The sequence below is a fragment of the Eucalyptus grandis genome, chromosome 4 (genome assembly GCF_016545825.1).
Source record: "Eucalyptus grandis isolate ANBG69807.140 chromosome 4, ASM1654582v1, whole genome shotgun sequence".
Classification (NCBI taxonomy): Eukaryota; Viridiplantae; Streptophyta; class Magnoliopsida; order Myrtales; family Myrtaceae; genus Eucalyptus; species Eucalyptus grandis.
The window spans coordinates 22,092,516-22,114,721 of NC_052615.1; the positions used below are offsets into that span (position 1 = coordinate 22,092,516).

General features: G+C 38.1%; 1 protein-coding gene and 1 pseudogene across 2 annotated transcripts; both read left to right on the forward strand.

Annotated features, from left to right (window-relative positions):
* The first annotated feature begins 4,295 nt into the window (after window positions 1-4,295).
* On the forward strand, window positions 4,296-8,650 carry LOC104441261 (E3 ubiquitin-protein ligase dbl4). 2 transcript variants are annotated; one of them, XM_010054308.3, is made up of 4 exons: window positions 4,296-4,561; window positions 5,906-6,431; window positions 6,571-7,328; window positions 7,945-8,650. In XM_010054308.3, exons 2-4 carry the CDS (start codon window positions 6,012-6,014, stop codon window positions 8,324-8,326), a joined length of 1,560 nt encoding a protein of 519 aa, XP_010052610.2. In that variant the 5' UTR covers window positions 4,296-4,561; window positions 5,906-6,011; the 3' UTR covers window positions 8,327-8,650. The 2 variants fall into 2 exon arrangements, with proteins under 2 accessions (XP_010052610.2, XP_018727566.2); XM_018872021.2 differs by lacking the exon at window positions 4,296-4,561 and adding an exon at window positions 4,743-4,888.
* An 11,779-nt stretch (window positions 8,651-20,429) lies between these two features.
* On the forward strand, window positions 20,430-22,206 carry LOC104430563 (annotated as a pseudogene).

Here is a 22,206-nt window from a genome sequence, read left to right on the forward strand (position 1 = left end):
TTTGTTCCGAAACTGGCTTTTGATTTAATAATTGTTACTTTTGCGAATTCTTAGCCTCATTAGTGTGCATTGCGAGCAGCTCATCAACCTCCTCCATCTTCTCCTGATGTTTGGGCAAACGTGGGGAAATTATGCATTTAGTCCAAAGTGGTCATTCTACATAATTTTTTGCCGAAAATAACAATATAAGACGGCCTATAATGATTGGACCATCATGTTAATGATTTTTGAAAAAATTGACTGAAAATATTATATTGGAATTTCTTGAAAAGGCTTTGGATTAAATTGAAAAAATTGGAAAGACCATGAATGAATTGATATTCATATAATAATTTTAGGACTTAAATAATTTTCTCTTGCAAATTTTATTGGACAATTAAACTGGGAATCTTAAAAACTTGTATCGATTCGGCACTTGAGTTTGTCATATATAATTTTCATTTCTATGTGTTTAAATCTTAAAACTTGCGGTTCTCCTAATGATTTAGCTTTTTAATGAATAAACATTTATATTCCATTCTTTAGTAATATCTTTTTTTTTTTTTTTTTTTTCGCACAGCAGTACCAGAGTGGCGCCAAATAAGTTTCATATAATAATATTCAAAGAGAAAGATTTAAAAAGACAAACAAAATTTTAAAAAAAAATCGAGAGAGAGAGAGAGAGAGAGAGAGTGTGAGACTGTGAGGCACCCCTTCCCATTTCTAATTTTAGTTCTTTTTTTTTTTTTTAAATCCCAATTATTTTAACATGAAATGACATCTTTTTTGCGTTGGGCGACAATGCTCCGACGAGGGTGGTTGAACCCTTGCTGATAATTTAATGTCACATGCTCCTCGCGAAATCACATAAAGCACTAATAATGAGATACTCAATATCAAATATAAAAATTTGATAAAAAGCCTATCAAATAGAAATATTGGGTACCATGTTGGCCAAGAATCTTCTATCTTTAAAAATACTATATAAATTTGTAATTGTACATTTAACCGATTACTTAAAAAAGCATTAACACCATTAAAATCTATTCTTAAAATTGCAAAAGTAACAACAACAAAAATGAGAAACTACAAGAGAAATAAAATATCGGGGACTATGTTGGCTAACAAATTTATGCTGTAAACAGTATAATAAAATTTAGTGATTCTAAAACTGATTAACTCATACACTATATTTCTGACCAAAAAAATACACTATATCAAGCCAAAAAAGAAGAAGAATACATTATGATTTTTTTTTAATAATAAGAAGCATTTAAACCTTCAACTCGACTGATGATAACACTGCTATTTTAAATTATTTTATTCATCTAATTGGTAGTGTATTAAAATGATTATAAATGTAATAAATTTAAAATTTTAGATCACATATGTGGAAAATATTGATACATTAATATGACATCTTAAATTGTTTACTCAGTAGTAAACCAAAAATGTTGAATTAACAAATTAAATGCGGTTATACCGAACTATAAATTATGTCCTTGGCCAAAAAGTTGTTAAAATTATTTGAATATTACTTTATATTAGGTGGTGCGACTGTAAGTCACCTTAAGAGAAAATAAATATAGAAGAAATGAGCTTGTGCAACGCACAGAGCTTAAATAGCTACCTATGCTCGGTGCCCAGATGATTCAAATGCCGTTCCTATCTGAAAAATATTTTATGCTTGAGATTATTATTTTATTGGTCTCACATATTCTGTCCAGACGATGGGTGGACATAGATTTTTATACGATTAAGACCGTAAATCGATATTCAAATCGATGGCCGGTCTGATTCCAATTCTGCGAGCTTATCTAAATTGACTCTGTCAGAATGCATGATGTTACAATAGACAATGAATTCGATAGTCTACAGCATGTCTCGACAAGCCTGGTCAAAATCTGATCCAGCCGGAAGCTAACAGTCCTCACGGACTTAAAATCCGTAGTAGAATATTAGTATTGCTCCTCGGGGACAGTGACTAATCATTATGGTCTTATTATTAAGTGGGGGCAACAGGCTCTTTTACAGAACTGTCATCCATTTGCAAAAACGATTAGGGCTTGGGAAAAGTCAAAGCAAATGCACATTTTTCCGCGTGGAAAGGACAAAAACCCACGTGCCTGGGCTTGCTAATTGAACCCTTGTTTGGGGCTGACAAAGTGGTTTGATAATGAAAATGATTTCATGAGATATTTGAAAGTCATATGATCCAGTCGGCAAGTTGATTAAGAAAATGGTTGAGATGAGGGAAGCTCCTGAAAGGGTATGAACCCCGGATGAAACTATAGGTTTCGTTTTGTTGATCAATTTTCCTATTCCATGCTAAATTTGCCCCATCAATCAATTAAGAACTGCTTTTTTTTATTCCTTATGAAAAAACACAATTTAGGATAACTTTCACACTCATAAAATGCAACATTAATCTTGTGAATGGTGCAAGATGCCAACGTTAATGTGAAATCATTTGCCTTTAGCAAAGTGAGGAATTGATATTCCATATTATATGGAACATAGTTATTTATGATGAGATAATAATGAATTGCTCAATGATTCCATTAACATCAATGTAAGGCATCATAGTGATGTTGATAGAATGAGTTATCATACTAATGGTTTCCCCAAATCAATTTGACGAAATGTATTTTTTTTCCCATTGATTTAACACTTGGCACTTATCACTATCTCTTCTCCCTCCCACTCTTGATGATTGTGACATTCGAATCTCACTTTCTCCATTTTATCCTTTCACTTACGTTCCTCACATGCTTTAACATCATAGAAAAGGAATCAAACATGAACATGAAAAATGGCTAGTCTCCTTGATTTCTAGACTTGGAGTGATTGGTAAGGACGATATGGAATTTTCAGCTTGGAAATTGAAGGTAATCTGTTCAAAATCCTTCAAAAAACAAAATGTAAATTATTTTGTGTCAAATACCACTTTTATACAAGAAAAGTATAAACTTAACCGGCTCATGAAACCTATAAGATGTATCATGACCTTTTGGATAGTTGGATCTTTGCCCCGGTATCTCTTTATAATAAAAATTTAGGAAGAAATGGAAAAAAAAAAAAAAAAAAACAAGCCCAAAAAGAAAAAGATAAAAAAAAAAGAATAAGGTTGGCGGGTTCAATGCAAGCAGTCGGGAGCAATATTGCACGCCGTGGTCACTATACGAAAGTCGAGGAAGAACTGATGCCAGAAAAGCGAACCTCACTTTTTGTCTGTGGCCACTAGCGACGGTAACCCATGATTCTCCCTGTCTCCCTTTTCTTTATTTCCTTGTCTTAAATAAGTAAAATTCATCACTTCTGGTGCATATAACTTGAATACGTATTCATCAGGTCAGCCATGTAATTTAGGAGCTCAGAATTTACATGCTTAAAATAGAATTCCGCCACAGGCGAAAAATATATATAGATGATCTCAAAAGAATAATGTGCCTCTTATCAATAAAATGAAAACACGTATTTAAAAAATGGGGAAGGAAATAAATTGGGGGTGTACTAGTTTATGTCAATTGGAAGATTAAAAGATGAATTCAACTCTTTAAAGAGATTTGGATGGATTTATTCATATTCAAAGTGGAAATAGCTCCATTGAAAGGATTATGATGAGAATAATCTAAAGTATTATAGCATGGCGTGTAAAGGAAATAATTTCTAAAAAGAAAAGTCAATTGGTGAGTTCTAGATATCATTAGAAAAATAAAATACATGTTGATTTGGAAATAATTCTACAATCTTTGTAGAGCTATTTTTCTTGAAAGTATAGCTCATTTTGAGAATTAAGGTGTGTTTATTTCACAAAAATGAACGAACGGCGAACAATTTTATCATTCACGGAAATATTTGAACATAAATTATTATCGATAATAAAAATATTTTTCATTAATTAATTATGTCAAGTGATACAAACGAACTTTTTAAAAATGATTAACACCAACTCAACATTACATGTTATCCAACTCAACAATATGATAGTAAAATTTAATAGAAACTAATATATTGAAATTAATCATAAGTATACTAATTTAGTGTCAATTTATCAAAGATATATTAATTTAAGATTTTTCGTAATATTAACCATTCTAAAAAATATTTTCTAAAATCATCTTTCTCGCCGAGAGTAGGGATGGAAATGCAATCGCAGCGCGTGGAGCAGTACGAGCAGTATAACTATATGTGCACTGAACTAGGGGCGGGGTTCATCTCCAACGACGCCGTATCGTCTCACTGAGGTCGTCCAGGTTGCGTGTGGAAAGATACGGCGTTTTTGCTCCTCCTATCGTTTTCGTCTCAAGTTCCGCGAAATTGAAAAAAGGCCAAGTTGCTTGCTGATGGAATCTTGACGAAGCCTCCTCCCTCCCTCCCTGCCATCTCTCTCTCTCTCTCTCCCCCTCCCTGCAAAGCCTGACGATGAAGAATTCCTTCGCAGTCAACCCTCCCGCCGCGTTTGGCAGCTTCCTCTGCTGAGGTCTTGGCTTTGGGACGCCCCCGAGTAATGCTACGACGGAGAGGCGAATCGACGGTGAGATCCGAGGCGGAGATCGGGAAGGAACGCTACGCTGCTTAGGTATTCATGCGACGCAATCTCAATCTTTACACCCCCGCCCCTTGTTTTCTGTAGCAGCTTGCGAGAATCGAATTCCCGAAGCCTTGGGCCATTCGGTTTGGGCTTAGCGCTGCTGAAGTTTCGGCATTTTTCTCTTTTTCTTTCCAAAGAAAATCTAATAGATCGGCTGGTATCTTTGGAGAAGAAGGAAAAAGGCTATGTTTTGTGCCTGACCCATGAATGATTGGATTGGACGCGAGCGGTTCTTTTGCTTGCGCTGTGTTCCCAGTTTCCTTTTTGTTGCGGTTTTGGGTTGTGGTGTTCTGCTGTGTATGTTGCTGTGGTTGGGTGAGTATGTATTTGACGGGGGCTGTTCGTGCGGTAGTTTGGGATTAAGCTTGATGCTTCTCTCTCTGTGGTTTTGCGGGGTTGCGGCTTTGTGATGTCTTCTAACGAATTTGACTTTGCTTTGTTGTTCCAAATTGGAGATCCTTTTTTTTCTTTTTTACCTTCCGTTGCTGAGTGGTTTGATAATTGTTCTGATCTTGGTATTCCTTGTTTTTTGGGTTAGCTTTGGCCCTTCTCAGGTGCTTTCCTGAGAAATTGTGATGCATATAGAGGTTGCGAAATTGCTTCTTTTTTTTTTCAGGTTTTCATTGCTTCCTCCCACAAAAGTGTGAAAGAGTTTGATTCCCGTGTTTGTACTCTTTGCAATCAAAAGATCTAGGATTTTTGAAGGATGCAAAATGAAATTGCTATTTCTTTCTGGTTTTCATTGCTTCCTTTTGCAAAATGAAAGCAAGAGGCTATTGAAGAGTACAAAATCCATGTCACGTGAGAGCCTCTCATATAGCTTGTCACATGTTCTGGTTTTCATTACCCATTTGCATTAGGATTTTCTAGTTATACTGTGTCAAACCGAAACCCTAATGCAATTGGGTTCAAGTTCAGTGGTCGGTGCCCATGGATTTATGATGTCTCCACGTGTGTGCTTTATTTGGTTCATTTCATGTGGTTTTTGTGTATAATAGATGAGTAGTTGGATGTCTTTATAAGTCAGTTGGTTGATTCTCACTTCTATGAATATAACCTAGAAGAACATTACTTTACCCATTTTGTTTTGCTACATGGACTTGTAATCTTGGGGATCATTTCTGATTTGTGGAAACACCTTGAAAATCAAAAAGTTGTGTGTTTTTAAATATTTCTTGGTTGAATATTCACAGAGGTCAGATGAGTGATTAACTTTGATTAGATTCTTTCTTTGTAAATGGTTAGAAAACTAAATTTCTAAGATGCACATATATAATTGTTTTAAATATTTTGATTTGCCGCTAACATTGATTTTCCATTTTATGGTTGAAGATGGATTCCTCAGTTAATTGGAACTGTGTGTGTAAATGCTGATAAGTTCAGACTTTTCAAGCAAAATTATTTGGAGATAGTGTTCTTCTGAGCTAAGGTGTCTAAGATGGATGAACGAGCAGTTTCTTGTGATGGCTCTTCCCTGAAAATGGCTAGGGAAGTTAAGCTGGAGGAAGATGAGGAAGAATTTCGCAGTTGTTGCGAAGATGATGAAGTGTGGACGGAGACTGACGATTCAGTTAAGGTGGAGCCCAAGTATATTTTAGGTGAATTTTCAGTGAAATTGTTCTTCAAGGGCATTTCAATCAACGAGTTCGGGGAATCTGCTGTTGAGCTTTCCGGAATTGGGGTGTCTATGGAACGGTTAGCTGATCTTCCTATTATCCAGGTGCAGAAAAAGTTGGATTTCTTTGTGGAGGAATCTGTGGCTGATTATTTAGCTCTGATGGACGGTCTAGTGGAGGCTTCACAGAACAATATCCGTCACGTTTATGCCTTTACTGATTCAAAGATGTTATATGATCAGGTAAGCTTGTCTAAAGAAGGATGTATCTGTTATTATTTGATATAATATTTGTGAGTAGTAGAAATTATTTCGTTGGTCACATATTGTATATGCAGTGCAATTATAATAAATGGTCGGGTGACATGGGTGCTTTTGACAGATAATGAATGAAGATAAGCTTGAGATTCCACTTCTGGTTGCATTGAGGCAGAGAATACTGGAACATGCAGTTAATTTTGACACCTTCATTTTGGAAGCTGTGTCCAGTAATGAGCTGGATAGGGCATGCCGACTGGCCTGCGTGGCTATTGGGATCGTTTCATATCCCATCAATGGAGAGAAGTCTCTTGACAACTGTTCTATTTGTCGTGAGGATAGACCAACACCCATGATGATCACCATGAAATGTTCACACAAGTTCTGTTCCCAATGTATGAGAACTTATGTGGATGGAAAAGTACAAACTTCTCAAGTTCCTATCAGATGTCCCCAGTTGAAATGCAGATATTATGTAACCCCTGTAGAGTGCAAGTTTTTCCTTCCACTTGCTTCATATGAATCTCTGGAAAGAGTCCTTGGGGAAGCAAATATTCACTATGATAAAATCTATTGCCCCTTTCCGAATTGTTCTGTCCTGCTTGATCCTCAAGAATGCTTGTCAGCCAGGGCAAGTTCCTCAAGTCAGTCAGAAAACAGCTGCGTTGAATGTCCGGCTTGTCAGAGGTTTATCTGTTTGGAGTGTGGTGTCCCCTGGCACTCTTCATTGACCTGTGAGGAGTACCAAGATCTTCCAGCAGAGGAAAGAGATGCTGAAGACATCACTTTGCATCGTCTAGCAGCAAACAAGAGATGGAGGCGTTGCCAGCAGTGTCGTAGAATGATTGAACTCACTCAGGGTTGCTACCATATGACGTGCTGGTAAGAGGAATTGTTTGTTTATGAGCGATGATAATTCCTATGTGCAGGCTAGATGTAAGGTTTTATTCTGTTTTCTGGAATACTAGGGTACTTTGACCAGCATGACAGTTTGCACTTGGAAGTATGGAGTAGATATTCTAGAAATAAAACTTGGCACTTTAGCAAGTGCCTCACCATTAATGGAACTTGAATTATTACAGATGGGAAGGACAGGTTTGTCCGTTCCAATCATTGGGCCACTCTGAGGTTTTCCATGAATTAGTTAGAAGGCTCTTGCATCCTTTATGCAAGGCATGTACCTGGTGCAGTGTCCCTGCACGTAATCATGCAGTGAAGAGTGCTGTCGTACTTCCCAAGATAATGAATGCCGAACACATCAATAGCTTTTATAAAATATGTTTACTCAATACTATGCCAATTAGGTGCTTGCCGATCACTTTGCTGATGATCTCACTGGTTTAAACACCAAAGTAAAACTTGCATGTTATTTCTTAAGCTAGTTTTAGAGTACTAGCATTGCTCTACTTTAAATATGGAACTCATTAGTTGTAATATATAATTTCTCATAGGACTGCCTGATTGGTTTAACCTGAATTCTGTTTACTTTGTCTTGCAGGTGTGGCCACGAGTTCTGTTATTCTTGTGGTGCTGAATACCGAGAAGGCCAACAGACTTGTCAATGTGCATTCTGGGACGAAGACAATTCTGGGGATTTAGTTTCACATTCAGCTCAAGAATCAGAACAATGGGCCTGGGAAACTTTCAATTCACTCCCCATGATAATGGATGCATACTCGGACCAAGAGAGGTCACAACTGGCACTCATTCAAAGATTTCTTGCTGGTGGCTTCAGTCTCAGTGATCACCATCCATATCAATCCCCTCCTCGCTGTACAGACTCATACGTAGATGCTATTAAAGATTTGCATCAGCTTCCTTGGCTGGAGAGGTTTGTCTCCGTGATAAGTGATGATTACTATGAAGATTATATGCAATAAGATGTGTAACAATAGCAAGCCTTTAGGCAATAAGTTTCACACAGCTAAAAAAGGTCTTAGCTAGGTGGGTAAAGAGTTCCTCACTCTGTTCCCCCTTATTCACGCTGGCATGGAAAAATAGGTGCTTTTCCTTGGAGTCGTATCATTCTCTGTCGGAGTAGATAGACTGAGAAAAAGGGGAAAGAAAAAATATTTATCTTATTGAGGCAATGGAAAGTCATTGAATCATATTTTTCTCCATGCATTCTCTTCTGAGCGCGTTATGGCAAATATCAATACTCTTGATTGCAAATTTGCGACATTAATGTGCTTCTGGTTCTTGAGGATGAGTTTGTTTCATTGATGTAATTTAGAGCTGATGCAGCAGTAAGATGACAAACGATATAGTGACGAAAGTAGTTGTGAAGAGCAGATAATGGATTAGTACAATGAAGTGGCTCTGAATGTCTTGATTCATCAGTGGTCATACATTCATCCGGGTTGGTGCCATTACATGTAAATAGGAACTTTTGGTTTTTCTTTTATGGTGTGAATCTTCAGTCGTGTTAAAAAATCATTAAGATGGAAATTTATCCATTTTAATGTGAAGTTGAACCGTAAAAGCACTAGTTTTGAGTTTCTAACTGTTTCAGCTTCCAGCTGATCTTTGCTTTGAGAGGCCTGCGACATGTTCTGGCTTTGGACTTCTTCGAAATAAAGCAACGTTCTCAAAGCTCTGTCAAAAACTCAACTCAGCAATGCTAATACTATAAAAAGCTTTTGAAGTTTGTGCTTCATTACGTACTTGGGTTATGTGTTGGTATTGTTTAAACTTTTTCCCTGAATAATTTTATGGAATTAAAAGAGGTTCTTTTGGGGCTGGGCTGTGTCCTGTCTAATGAATTCACAGTGCAATTATTGTAGGTACGTACATACCGATCCTTTACTCTAATCCAAGAGAATCTCTATAAGTGCTAGCTGTTAAGAAAGCTCAATCTAGATTTTGAAATTGAAAAAACTTTCTAATTCTAATGATTATGTCAGAATAGGTTATGGAACAAGTATATTATTATGAACAACATTCAAAGACTTTTAGGGCTTGTTTGATAATCATTCAAACAGTGTCAAATTCTAATTTTTTGTTTGCGGGAGTAGTTTTGGATCGAATCGTGTTTGGTAAAATTTTTGTTCTCGGAACAAATTTCTAATTTTATGTTTCTGTGAACAAATTTCTAATTTTTTGTTCTCGGAAGTAGATTTGGAATAAAATCAATAAGAATTAAAAAAATTGATTCTTGTTTCCGGAAAAATCTAAGAATCAAGCATTTTCTTCTTCTTCCCTTTTCTCTTCTTCTTCTTCCCTTTTCTTCTTCTTCATCTATCACTACCGCTACGGTTGCCGTCTACCACCCACTGCCGCCGATCGTCAGCAATCAATTTGGCGAGTTCGCCGGAGGCAAGCCCATGAATTATTTAATCTTATCATCAAAATTAAAACTAACGTACGGTGCCTAGTATATAAAAAGGCCGTCTCCACCTATGGTCTTTGGGCTGCTCATTATTGGGGCCCAATAAAAGCTTATTCGATTAGGGCGAGTCAAAGAGTCACTGCCAAGGAAAGACCTACCCACTCGGCCAACAAGGGCCAGCCTCGCTTGTCGGCCCTTGTCTAGCTGATCGCCGACCGACGACCGGCCACTTGAAAAGAAGAATAGGAGAGAGAAAGGAAAAAAGGAAAAAGGAAAAAAAAAAAAAAATTATGTAAAAATTAAAAGAAAATTATTTGGAGTAGAAATTTTGAGCACGGTATCAAACACATTTCTATTCCAAAATCAAAATTTTGGACAGTTACCAAATGGCTTAAAAGTTTAGAAATTGTTCTCGGATATAAAATAAATAAAAAAATCATTTCTTATTAGAAATTGTTCCCAAGAACATAATCGTTACCAAACGCACCATTAGCAAAGTTTGTTCTATTCCAGAATCATTTACACAAACAAGATGAATATCCCACTTTGGTGGATCCAGAACGTGACAAATTCATAATGAAGTAAGTCCAAAACGTGACGTATCCGGAACATAACACGAGACCAAAACGAAGACATATTCAAAATATAATTTACAACGGCTAATGATCTGTTAAAGATTTCATTTTCCCGAAATATATTGATTGAGCCGATCAAACCGATTGACAAAATCAATCTTGGAGACGAGTTTCAAATGAGAAAGCTATACTTATGGAAATCTCTTTAGGCAACCGGAATCAAGTAGAGATTGTATCTTTATCTTCAACGACCACAAAATCTCTTTGACTCATTTTGTCTAATGGGTAAAGTGGAAGAAAATCCTCCAATGATTGGCTAAGGTTAATGCGGCATGGGGAAGTATTTAAGGAGATTGATCAGTTTAAAGGAGTTTGAGACACAAATATGAAATTTCTAAGTTTGAAGCTAAATCTCAATATCACTTGTCTTCTTCTGTGAGCTTAAAAAAGTTGTGATCGTAAGAGAAATACATAAAGAATGACTTAGTAAGAGAGTGTGATCTACCACTAAGTGTCTACGCTCGAAACTGTAATATCTTGTTGATCATATAGTGGAAGCTAGCTAGTAGGTTATCAGCGTGGAAAAGTTGACGTAAGCTTAATCTAAACTGAACCACTATAAAATCTATATGACATTTTCAATTTAAACCACTATCTCAAGCGCAAGGAAGAAACTAAGGAATGGACCTCAATGGCGAGAATAGGTTGTAAGTCAATTCTAGGGATTGTTCATGAGATAACTAACTTATTAGGGATAAAACAACTCGAGATCAAGGTTACGTTAGACTAGAGTATTCGACCATGAAAAGACCATTCGACCATAATGATCAAAGTGGACAATCATGTATCGTCATGAGTAGATTAATGGACGGATATAAATTGATTCAACTTGAGTATATATCGGTCGTGGGTGCCTTTGCATGGTCACTATACTGGTTTTTTTCCAATGCATTGATGGACTAACCTTCAAAATTCTAAGGATAGGTTTAAGTCTACAAGACAACTTATCTCACAAGCCCATTCCACTTAGGTGTGTAAAAAGGGGGAAGGGGGGCGCAAGATCGACACGCCTCAATGTCAATTTAAGACCTTGTAGCCTTACGCGATTCCCGCACCAAGCAAGACTTAGACCCGCATCCTATTTATGCCAAAACCAAGACTTTATGGCTTAGGCGATTCTATCTTGGAATGGACTCAATCCGAACGAACCTCATCTCCATTCCAGATGTGAACAACTCAAGCACATGTTCAAGTATAAACATGAGTAAAATCATACAAAAGATTCAACATCCTACCCATGGTTTGACGGGTGAGCACTTAACTAGACTCAATAATAGAGACTACGGCCCTAGAGGAGATATAGGAATCTTACTTACCATGGCAAACCTCAAGGACCAACTTATATAGCTTGATGGATTGAGGATGCAAGGCAGAGAGAAATGAATGTGAGCTCCTCTTATTTATATTACTTGGTGTCATCATTACCAAGCCAAGTGATCCATTTCAAATTCTCCAAGTGTCTCGCCTAAGATCCTTAGTTGGCAAGCCTACTTATCCAATAATTGTGCCTAAATAGTGAGTTGGCCGGCTAAAAGATATCTAGCCATTTAGACGTCATCGATGATGGCCCGCTTTTCTCATTTTCATTGGACCACCTATACCCCACATTTAATGAGGCAGTTAATGAAGTTTAATGATGATGGCATTCTAGTTGCCAACTCGGCATCTAGATTCTTCAGTCATTAATGAGGGGTTCGTGTATCGTTCTCTGATTGGTCCACATGTGTGCCACATTTTCTAGAACTTCCAAGATATTTTTGACCTCCATCATGACTTTTGAAAAGTCAAGGGACATCTCATCCTCCTTCATTTAATGAAGGTATTCTAGAATTTTCTCTACTTTATTCTTTTATTCATTAAGAAGGTGGTTTAGAGAATTCCGTCATCTAAGTTGGTTCCAAGGCCGGGAAATGGATCATTAGGTACACCTCGCAAAATCGAATCACGTACACCCGAGATTTGGCCATCAAGTCTCATGCTCGCCCGAACTGTTCCTTTGGACGGTCGGTTGGCCAAAAGGGTCGGTTGTCCTTCAGTTGGTTCAAGGCCAATTCTAAGGCTACCTATTGCCAAACACTAAGTCAAGGCACTCATGGACCTTATAATTAGTAACAGAATAGCCGGGTCTATCTTTGAGCTCATTCCGATTGGCACATGATCCATCCGTATAATGGTCAGTGCATTACTAATCCACGATTGGACATCACCAATTTGAGATTCATTTATAATCACTAAGAATTAAATAGGGAATGATTCATTTTCAGCCGGAAGACGATCGCATTTGATCAAGTCGAATCGTTTGTGTATTGGTGCATAGCTAAGCGGAATCACCCATGACCGGGCACTAGAAGAGGAAGAAGGGAAGAAAAAAAAAAAGAAAAAGAAAAAGAAAAGAGAATAAAGAAAAATCAATAAAATATCCAAAAGGAATATTAATATATTATTAAAAATTATTTACGTCAATACTTGGGTCCACATTAGTAAGGTCCGAGCAAAATTGGTCGGATGAGCTCAATAAACAAAATGTTAAAATGTTTGTGATTCAATTAGCAAATTTAAAAATGTTTATAATTGAATTGGTAAAAATACAATAGATTTAGGATTTTTTGAATGCCTCCTTTATTTTGTTTAGCCAATTTTCACATAATGTTACTTAATTCTAGAAAATTATGTGGGCATTGTGACTATGTCAAGCCATTAACGTTATAACGTCTCACCAAGTTAGAAGGACCAATCCTGTCATTTTTGGAGCTTCCTTTGGCAAGTTGTTCGTTTCTTTAGATTCGTTCCCCTCAAACCAACCCAATTGAAGTTTCAAGCGACAAAATTGGCTGGTCTGCTTTTGAGAATGTTTCAAATGTGGCTTTGGAGTCATAGGTCCGAGTATTGATGACTATTGAATTGAGTATGAATAGAGTCAAAAGTGAATTTCTTTCATAATTCTACAAAGAAACGACCGAATTGTATAATAATCATCTCGCTCTTTGAATAGAGGAAAGGTAATGACCCTGAATGAGTTCTTGTTGGACTAGTCACTAAGGTATTATGGAAAAGAAAGGACTCAGACCGATGACAAATTTCACCAAATAGATGAATTTTCTCACACTTTTACCCTGTGTTTGGCAGTAAAGATAAAATTCGGGATATGATAATCATATCCTATCATATCCTACGTTTGATGCTTACTTATGATAGGATAAAGTAGGATATAATGGGACATAGGCCGGATAAAATTATCCAACGGGGGAAGTATGATAAAGGTAGATAGGATTTATAATGTTCATAATAGGAAAGTTTTTTTTTTTTCGAATAACAAACTTATTAAATTAACAAAATTAAAATTATATTTCAATATAAATAATATTTGAATTATAATTTAAGAAATAAGAAATAAGAAATTATTTTTAAATTATTTTAATTTTAATTTATTTATTCAACTTTAATTCTATCTTATAATAAACATTCAATCTATAAATTATATATTTATATTTGTTATATATAGTTTAGGTATTTTTGTATTATGGTTTTAAAAGTAAGAGCATTTGGAAGTGATACGTGAGTGAATATCGAGGAACGATGAAAAATGAGAAGGAGACGGCTAATTTAAGAAGTCCAAGGCTACGTTTGATCGTTCGAGTTCAAATTGGAATAGGACATGATAAGATAGGATTAGAATTCTTCTGAATATCCTCCGGACTGTTAAAAAAATCCCATTACATATTTGGTACAATCCAAGATAGAATTAATAAAATTTGAAAACCTCATTTGCCCAGCACAATCTCCTATGATATCTAGATCTTACTTCTTGAGTTTTCTCACCAGCTCGTCAAACCTAGGCTGCGCATGACAATGCTTCTTGGCTGAGGAAGAGTTTTTTTTTTTTTTTTCAGAAATAGTTCTTTTCTATTTCTACTCCGAAGAACAATTTTTGAGTAAAATAAGGTGTTTGGTAATTATACAAAATTTCTACTCTAGAAATAGAAAAAGAATAGAAATGTGTTTGGTACAAAATAGTTTCTTTTTTTTTTTTTATTCGTTTTTTTATTCTTGTTCACAAATCGCCGACCGCCGATCATGACCACCGCCGCTCGTCACCGGCCGCCGATCGTCACCGCCAACTGCCGCCACATAGCCCATCGGCCGCCACCTCTTGCGACCACCCGTTCGCTTGTGCGGCGGCGGTCGCGTGATGGTCGATGGCCGGCGGTCATGCGGCGGTGGCGGGTGGCAATAGGCGGTGACAATCGACAACGGAGGCAGCGGCGGGCGGTGACGACTGCTGCGGCAACGGTCGGCGGTGGCTCCAAGCGGTTGGAGGTGGCCGCGGAAAGAGAGAGGATCAAAAGAAAAATAAAAAAGAAAATTGGCTTATTTCTAGAAATTGTTCTCGGGAACAAGAAGCTACTTTTTTTCTTGTTTCTATTCTAAAACTGTTCCCGAGAACAAAAAAATGTTCTCGGAAACAAAAAAATAGATAAATTGTTCTCGGGAACGAAAATTTTACCAAACGGATTTCTGTTTTTTTTTTTGTTCCGGGGAACAAAAGAACAGAAATTTGGAGAAACAAAAATGTTACCATGTAAACCCCTACTCTCTTCAACTCTCTCTGATTTGTCTCCTTCACCATTGGCTTCGTTAGATCCACCACGAGGCCATACTCCTCTCTTAACTTCATTGCATTGGAGGCCATTTGGACGTCGGCGAAGATGAACCTTGGGTTGCCAAGTGCAGTGACCTATCCTCGCAGGTGCACCTTCTAGGGGTTTAGCTAATAGATTATTAAGTTCAAGTTCTTGACATACAAATCATTTTACTTTACTTATAGGGTTTAGACTTAACCCAAGCTCTCTCAAGTTTATACCAATTCGCAACTTATGTTTCAAGTTCTTTACATGCAAATCATTTTCATTCATGAGTCACCACTAATCAGTTTACGATGGGCCAATTAAACACTTAAGTAAAGTAACCACAGATTTACTTTACTTCTACGAACTATAGATTTTGAATACAGAGACTTGGTTATACTAAATTTTTCTTATCACTAGAAAGGGCCAGCAATGGTGAGGTGAGAATCAGCCGAGGTCACTGAGCCTTAGCCACTAACCTTGGCCAACCACAAGTGAGGACCTACACGACTTTGCCTAAGTCTAGAGTGAAGGGGCGACTAGATTGGGGCAAGGGTTGCCGATGACTAGCCAGTCGGCGATGGTGGGGTGACGGCGGTGAGGGCCATGGAGGCCCTCATTGATTTCCCTCTTTGTATTTATCATTTATTTATTAAGTCCATTTAATTTAATTTAATTAATTATTTTTATTAAAAAACAAGTTTGGGGGCAAAACGACGTCGTTACATGCTTCGACAGGTCAAGAATGATGTTATCGATAAGGAGACTATCAACTAGGTTCCCTCTTTAGGCGGAGAAGTACACTACAAGTGCTAAAAGTTATGTATGACACATTAGTGCCAAAAATTTTCGCCAGCTTACTTAAATGTTAAATTGAAGAAAAACGATCACTTAAATGTCAACAAAAAATTCTAACCAAAATAATTACCTTTGACTTATGAAATCTTTCTGTGTACATGTATCATTAACGATTCATCGCCTTTCATTAATATTCTTCTCTTTCAAATCATTTTAATCTATGTTACAACTTAACTCTGGCTCATTTCCACTTTGAACTGAAGATTTTGACTTTGACCAAACGTGATAACAAACACTGAGGTTAGCCATTGGTGTAGACTAAACTATTCTTCGGCCATTTCAAATCGTTTCAAGCTTTCCGAAGTTTGTGGGCAATGAGACAAGGTTCTATACATTTTTTTTAACCCTCAGTCGATACCTGGACACGTTATCAACGAGAGGGGTACATTTCTCCATCTGATAAATAACTATTGCATTACGGAATACGCGATCTGAATTCCAAGGTCATTTGAGTTTCATAGATACCAATGTCTTCCAGAGAAGTCTTTGTTCTATTCTGTTTTCCAGCATAGCTTAAGAAAAGAAGCCGAAGAGAAATTTAACCTGATTCGGCATGGTCCTTCCAAATTAGGATACATTCCCGTCCAATAGCTTGTTCTTCTTCTGTGGTGTTTTCCTTCTATAAAAACAGAGCCTTTTTATACTTCTAGAAGTCTGGTTTATGATACCATAGTTTTTTTTTTTTTTTAATTACACAATGCACACATCAGTGACTTTTGATTATTTTGTCATCTACAAAAACATCATACAAGACTTTCACAACAAAGACAAGTGCAAAATGTTGGGCAATGCCGGCTAGGTTTGATTCTACATCAAGACGTTGACAGGTTCCAAGCTGACCATCATAACTGATTTAGGGTCATTAGACGAGCGGAGCCCAATCAACGAGTGTTTTTGCCAATGCCTGTGTTGTGCACATGTGAGTTGTGTTAAAAAAGTTTCACATTGGATACTTGGCTTAAGCTTATTTTGGATCAATTGATACATTAGTGACTTTTCATTATGTTTGAAACAATTAATATATCTTCAAGCTGGCCCATATGACTCATTGACTTGAGCATTTGAGAGAAAGTGGAACCAACTTAATATGTTGAAGGATTTGGACTTGTGTTCCCTCTTGACAATCTCCCTAGATGAATATATCTGGACTTTTGTTCCATACTCTCAACAAAAGTTATCAGAGCTGAGGGTTGATTGGTGCTACACCTAATGTGTATCAATGCTTGGTGAATATCTCAAGGAGGGAATCTAGTTACCATAGCGATTACCAATAGATGGGTATTGTAGTTGAGCAATACAATGCTTATGGTAGCCTTCATGATTCGATCTGAAAAAAGAAACTAGGGATGAAGGTTGGCGTTATTATTGCAAGCATCACATACAACAAAATAAAGATTGTAATTGAGACATGTTGATAGTGGAGAATATTTAAATTAAAGAAGAACAGACTTAACACTAAGCTTACACATCAAAGGAAAATTGTTGAGATGCATGTGTGAGTAGATATGTATGTGTGAGTAGATATGTTGCTACCTAATGTGTATCAGTGTTCGATGAATATTTTAAGAAATGAATTTAGCAATCAACGTGATTTCTGGTAGATTGGTATTGCGATTTAGCAATGTGGTCCCCACGACACCCTTCATGGTTCAATCCGGAGAAAGAAACCAAGGATGACAGTGGCCGCTATTATTGCAATCAGCAGACACAACAAAATGAAGCTTGTTAATACAAAATAATACTTAAAAAAAAAAAAAAAAAAAAGCGAACCGAACACTGACCTACTATATGATGCCCCAGAACATTATGCTCCATTTGTAACGCATAATTATTATTGGCATGCGAAAGCACAATAAAACATTCACATCTCATACAAGATAAACCCACAAGTTTAATGATTATACACGTGCCTCTTTTTATAAACATCAGATGATACTATCTTTATACAAGAACCAATCAAGACACAAATACATAAGTCTTGGAAAAGGTAAAGATCACCTGTCACCAACACTATATTCTTCCGCCCAAAAGCTTGCCTGCATGATAGTCAAACTATACACTATAAATCGAAAACCTCGCCCATCGATATGTCGCCCTTGAAAACGAGGGACCATCGAAACCCTAGGTCGTCTAACGTCTTCTAAACTTGGATTTAATAGGTGACCTACAGCTCCGTAGCTGCCACCTCCGTCGGCACCAATCCGGGGATTAATCAGGAGTGATTCCAAGACTAATTGGTCTCGAATACATGCTCTCTCTGTATAAATTCAAACTAAGACACCATCTCTTGGATCCTGTTAAATTACCATTCATTTTTAAGTCACGCATTCAACCATCGAAGGTAACTGATGGAGAGGCAAAGAGCGGCAAAGCAACGAGCGATAGAGCAACAGATGCAGAATCGCAATGGTGACGGGGCCGAGCAGCAACGGAGGTGTTCTGCCAAGTAGACGACGGCGCGCCTGTGGCTGGGGGCAAAGTAGAGGGGTAGGGAGAGAAGCTTTTGTTCACCAAAAGCTAAGGATGACGGCGTGTTTTGTTCTTTCTCAGGTAACTGCAAATGGCGCAATTATCTCGACTGCAGAGGATCATTTTGTAGTATATCATTTTTTGTATATCAGTCTTAAACTATTTAGAAATTATGAATGAAGGTACTTCTCTCTTTTTTTTTTTTTTTTTTTTCTTCCGAGACATTAATGCCTTTCCCTAGTAGAGTAAACATCTATGCAGCACTGTTTGGGGCTACTGAAAAAGTGTCGCGATAATTAAAACTCGACGACACTCATTGCCAGCATCACGTAATAACTGTCAAATTTAAAGGTTACAACAATTTGCAGTGTTCCAGCCAGTGATTATCAATGCGAAAGCGTAACCAAGAAAAGATTATCAATTTGAAAGCTCATCCATCGAGAGGCCTTGATGATATTTAGTAGGAATCAAGTTGATCGGCTCCACGTCACTTTGAGTTGGAAGGGATGTTAGACTTAGATATATTATTGCAATGATTGACATCGCCAGCATAGGACATCAATCTTCGATTATTATTATTATTATTAAATAGGAGTGGATAAGGCAATAATATATTTTAGCTATAAATAAAGGCATCTACTGTCTATGAAAAGTACCACCTCCAATCTACACTACTGAACATCATATTTGATATTTTCTAACCTCAACGACACCGGCGATAGAAACCTGGCAAGAGACAAAAATCCAAACTATGCCAGGTAACTTATGAGAGGTACTTCTGGAAAGGAGGATAAGAGAAGAAAACAAAACAAAACAGGAAACATAATATGTACACAACTCAATGGGTACCATAATAAATGGTATATCCAGTATGTGTTCCTAGGTCTCTTTCTTTCTTTGAAATGTGATTGTTCAAATTGGTATCAAATGTGGATCACTATGTTGATGTTCGATATATGCACCGAGATTAGGCCATACGTACCAAGAGTGGGATCATGTTCTTGCCAAAGTGGATCGACCTTTTCTTCTTTTTTGTTTTGGTTGATAGTGGATCATCGGTTGGGAAGTGAGGTTAATAGGAGACCATAACCTCTCAGCACTTGGTTTGGATATTAGAAGAATTTGATTTAGGATTTGAAAGTCACATGTTCAAATTCGACTAACATGCAAGCAACTTAATTATAGAGCTACCTGCACAACCAATAAATTTGAGCTTAACCGATTCATATGACTTGTAGGATGTTCTATGCGTCATTGTGCCTGTGCATTTGGATTCTGGGGAAAACAAAAAATAACATTAGACGAATCACATTTGAGGAGACAAAATCAAAGTAGATTAAAAAAAGTCGTTTCTTCTTCGTCTCTTTAGCACTTCCTTTTCCAAGTTCCGACCTCCAAGTTATAATCATATAATAGAAAGGACTTCTTCAATGCTTGTCAGCCCTATATTGTTAATGTGGTACACCCACTAAATGTGACGAATGTGCTCGTAGATTAGTTACTCTCTATGAAATATGATAAATATCACAAAAAGTGTTTTATCACATTATCTCACGAATGAATTACAAAATTATTTGAGCATTTTAATCACGTTTTAGGAAGGGAGTGCGAACCGAAGCACAATGTTCTATGGCATAACAAAAAAATAATAAAGAACAACCGCATCACGGTACAAAACTCAATTGTTCTATGGTCTTTTGGGAGATCGGTTTCCCATTATATCTTTATATTATAGTACCCAAATTTATTTTTCCATAGTTTTAATGCAAAATGTCGTATCAAGCAAATACTTGAGAATTTTCAATAAATAGTCATTTGTGCGGTACGTCAATTTATGTGGGGAATTGATCTTCAAGACACCATAGAATAACCCATATAAAGCATAAGCGGAAGTCACGCTTGAATTATATGGATAGAGAACAAATAATCTCATGCAAGTTTTGAATGCTGGTGCGAAATATGCTTTCAAGGTTTTGACCTCAAAATTGTAAGAATAAGAGCTCCATAAAAGACCAACATGCAAAACTAGATATCTCACCCAGCAAAATCATTTTCACCAAAGCCTGAAATGGGAACTTCATTTCCAAACTCCAAAACCCTCTCCCTCTTTTCACTCCAAGCGTTGTTCACAGCTTCATTTTCTTCACCTTCCACAGCCTTTGCAAACGAAACCCTATCCCAGTGCCTCATAAGCCATTCCCAAGCTTCGCACCCAATAACCTCAGCCATATTATACACACCCGCAAACTCTTCTTACTCGACCGTTCTTCAATCTTACATACGAAACCTTAGGTTCAACAGCTCCGACACGCCAAAACCCACTCTTATCCTCACCGCACTCCATGAGTCTCACGTGCAAGCAGCCATCGTTTGCGCCCGGAAGCTCTCGGTCCAGATGAAAATCCGAAGCGGAGGCCATTGCGCCCGGAAGCTCTCGGTCCAGATGAAAATCCGAAGCGGAGGCCATGACTTCGAGGGCATATCCTACGTCTCCATCTCCTCGCCTTTCTTCATCCTTGACATGATCAATTTCCGCTCAGTCGACGTGGACATTGAGACCGAGACCGCGTGGGTCCAGGCGGGGCCATCCTCGGTGAGGTCTACTACGGGATCGCTGCGAAGAGCAAGGTCCATGGCTTCCCTGCCGGGGTTTGCCCCATGGTGGGCATCGGTGGCCACCTCAGTGGCGGCGGTTATGGCAACATGATGAGGAAGTATGGGCTCTCCGTTGACAACATAGTGGACGCGTGCATGATCAACGTCAAGGGGAAAATTTTGGATAGGGAATCCATGGGAGAAGACCTCTTTTGGGCCATAAGAGGCGGCGGTGGAGCAAGCTTTGGCGTCATCCTCGCGTACAAGATCAACCTCGTCCATGTCCCCGAGATGGTAACTGTCTTCCGCATCCAGAGGACGCGGGAGCAAAATGCGACTGCGGTCGTGTACCAATGGGAACAAGTGGCGCACAAGCTGCATGAGGATCTCTTCATAAGGCTGGTCATGGACGTGGTTGCCGGAAAAAACACAGGAGAGAAAACAGTAAGAGCCAGGTTCATCGCACTTTTCCTTGGAGACGCTCAAAGGCTTCTTTCCATGATTAGCGATGGTTTTCCCGAGCTAGGCTTGCGAAGTTCGGATTGCATCGAAATGAGTTGGGTCGAGTCCACCCTTTACTGGATGAATTTCCCGATTGGGACTCCAGTCGATGCTTTACTATCCCGCGCGCCGAAAGGCTTGATGCATTTGAAGAGAAAATCCGACTACGTGAGGCATATCATATCGAAGGACGAGTTGGAGCTCCTTTGGAAGAGGATGATCGATCTCGAAAGGCCGATCTTGACCTTCAACCCTTACGGAGGCAAGATGGGCAAGATTCCCACGACCGAGACCCCATTTCCGCATAGAGCCGGCAACTATGGAAGGTCCAGTACGCGACAAATTGGCACGAGGAAGGGCACGAAGCGGCTCAACACAACATCGAGCTGACGAGGAAACTCTATAATTACATGACGCCCTTTGTGTCGAAGAACCCGAGGGCAGCTTTCTTGAATTACAGGGACCTTGATTTGGGGGTTAACCACAATGGAGATGAGAGCTACGAGGAAGCGAAAGTGTACGGGGTCAGGTACTTCAAAGGCAATTTCAACAGGTTGGTGAAGATAAAGACCAAAGTCGATCCCGGCAATTTCTTCAGAAATGAGCAGAGCATTCCGGTTCTTCCCCGGTAAGAAAAAAGTGAAGTGCCCAAACAAATAAATCATCGAACTTCTCTTGGTCCTCCTTATGGATTCTTCACTAGTTCAGTGGATTTTAAGTTTGTATGGTGAACACAGCAGAACGTGTGA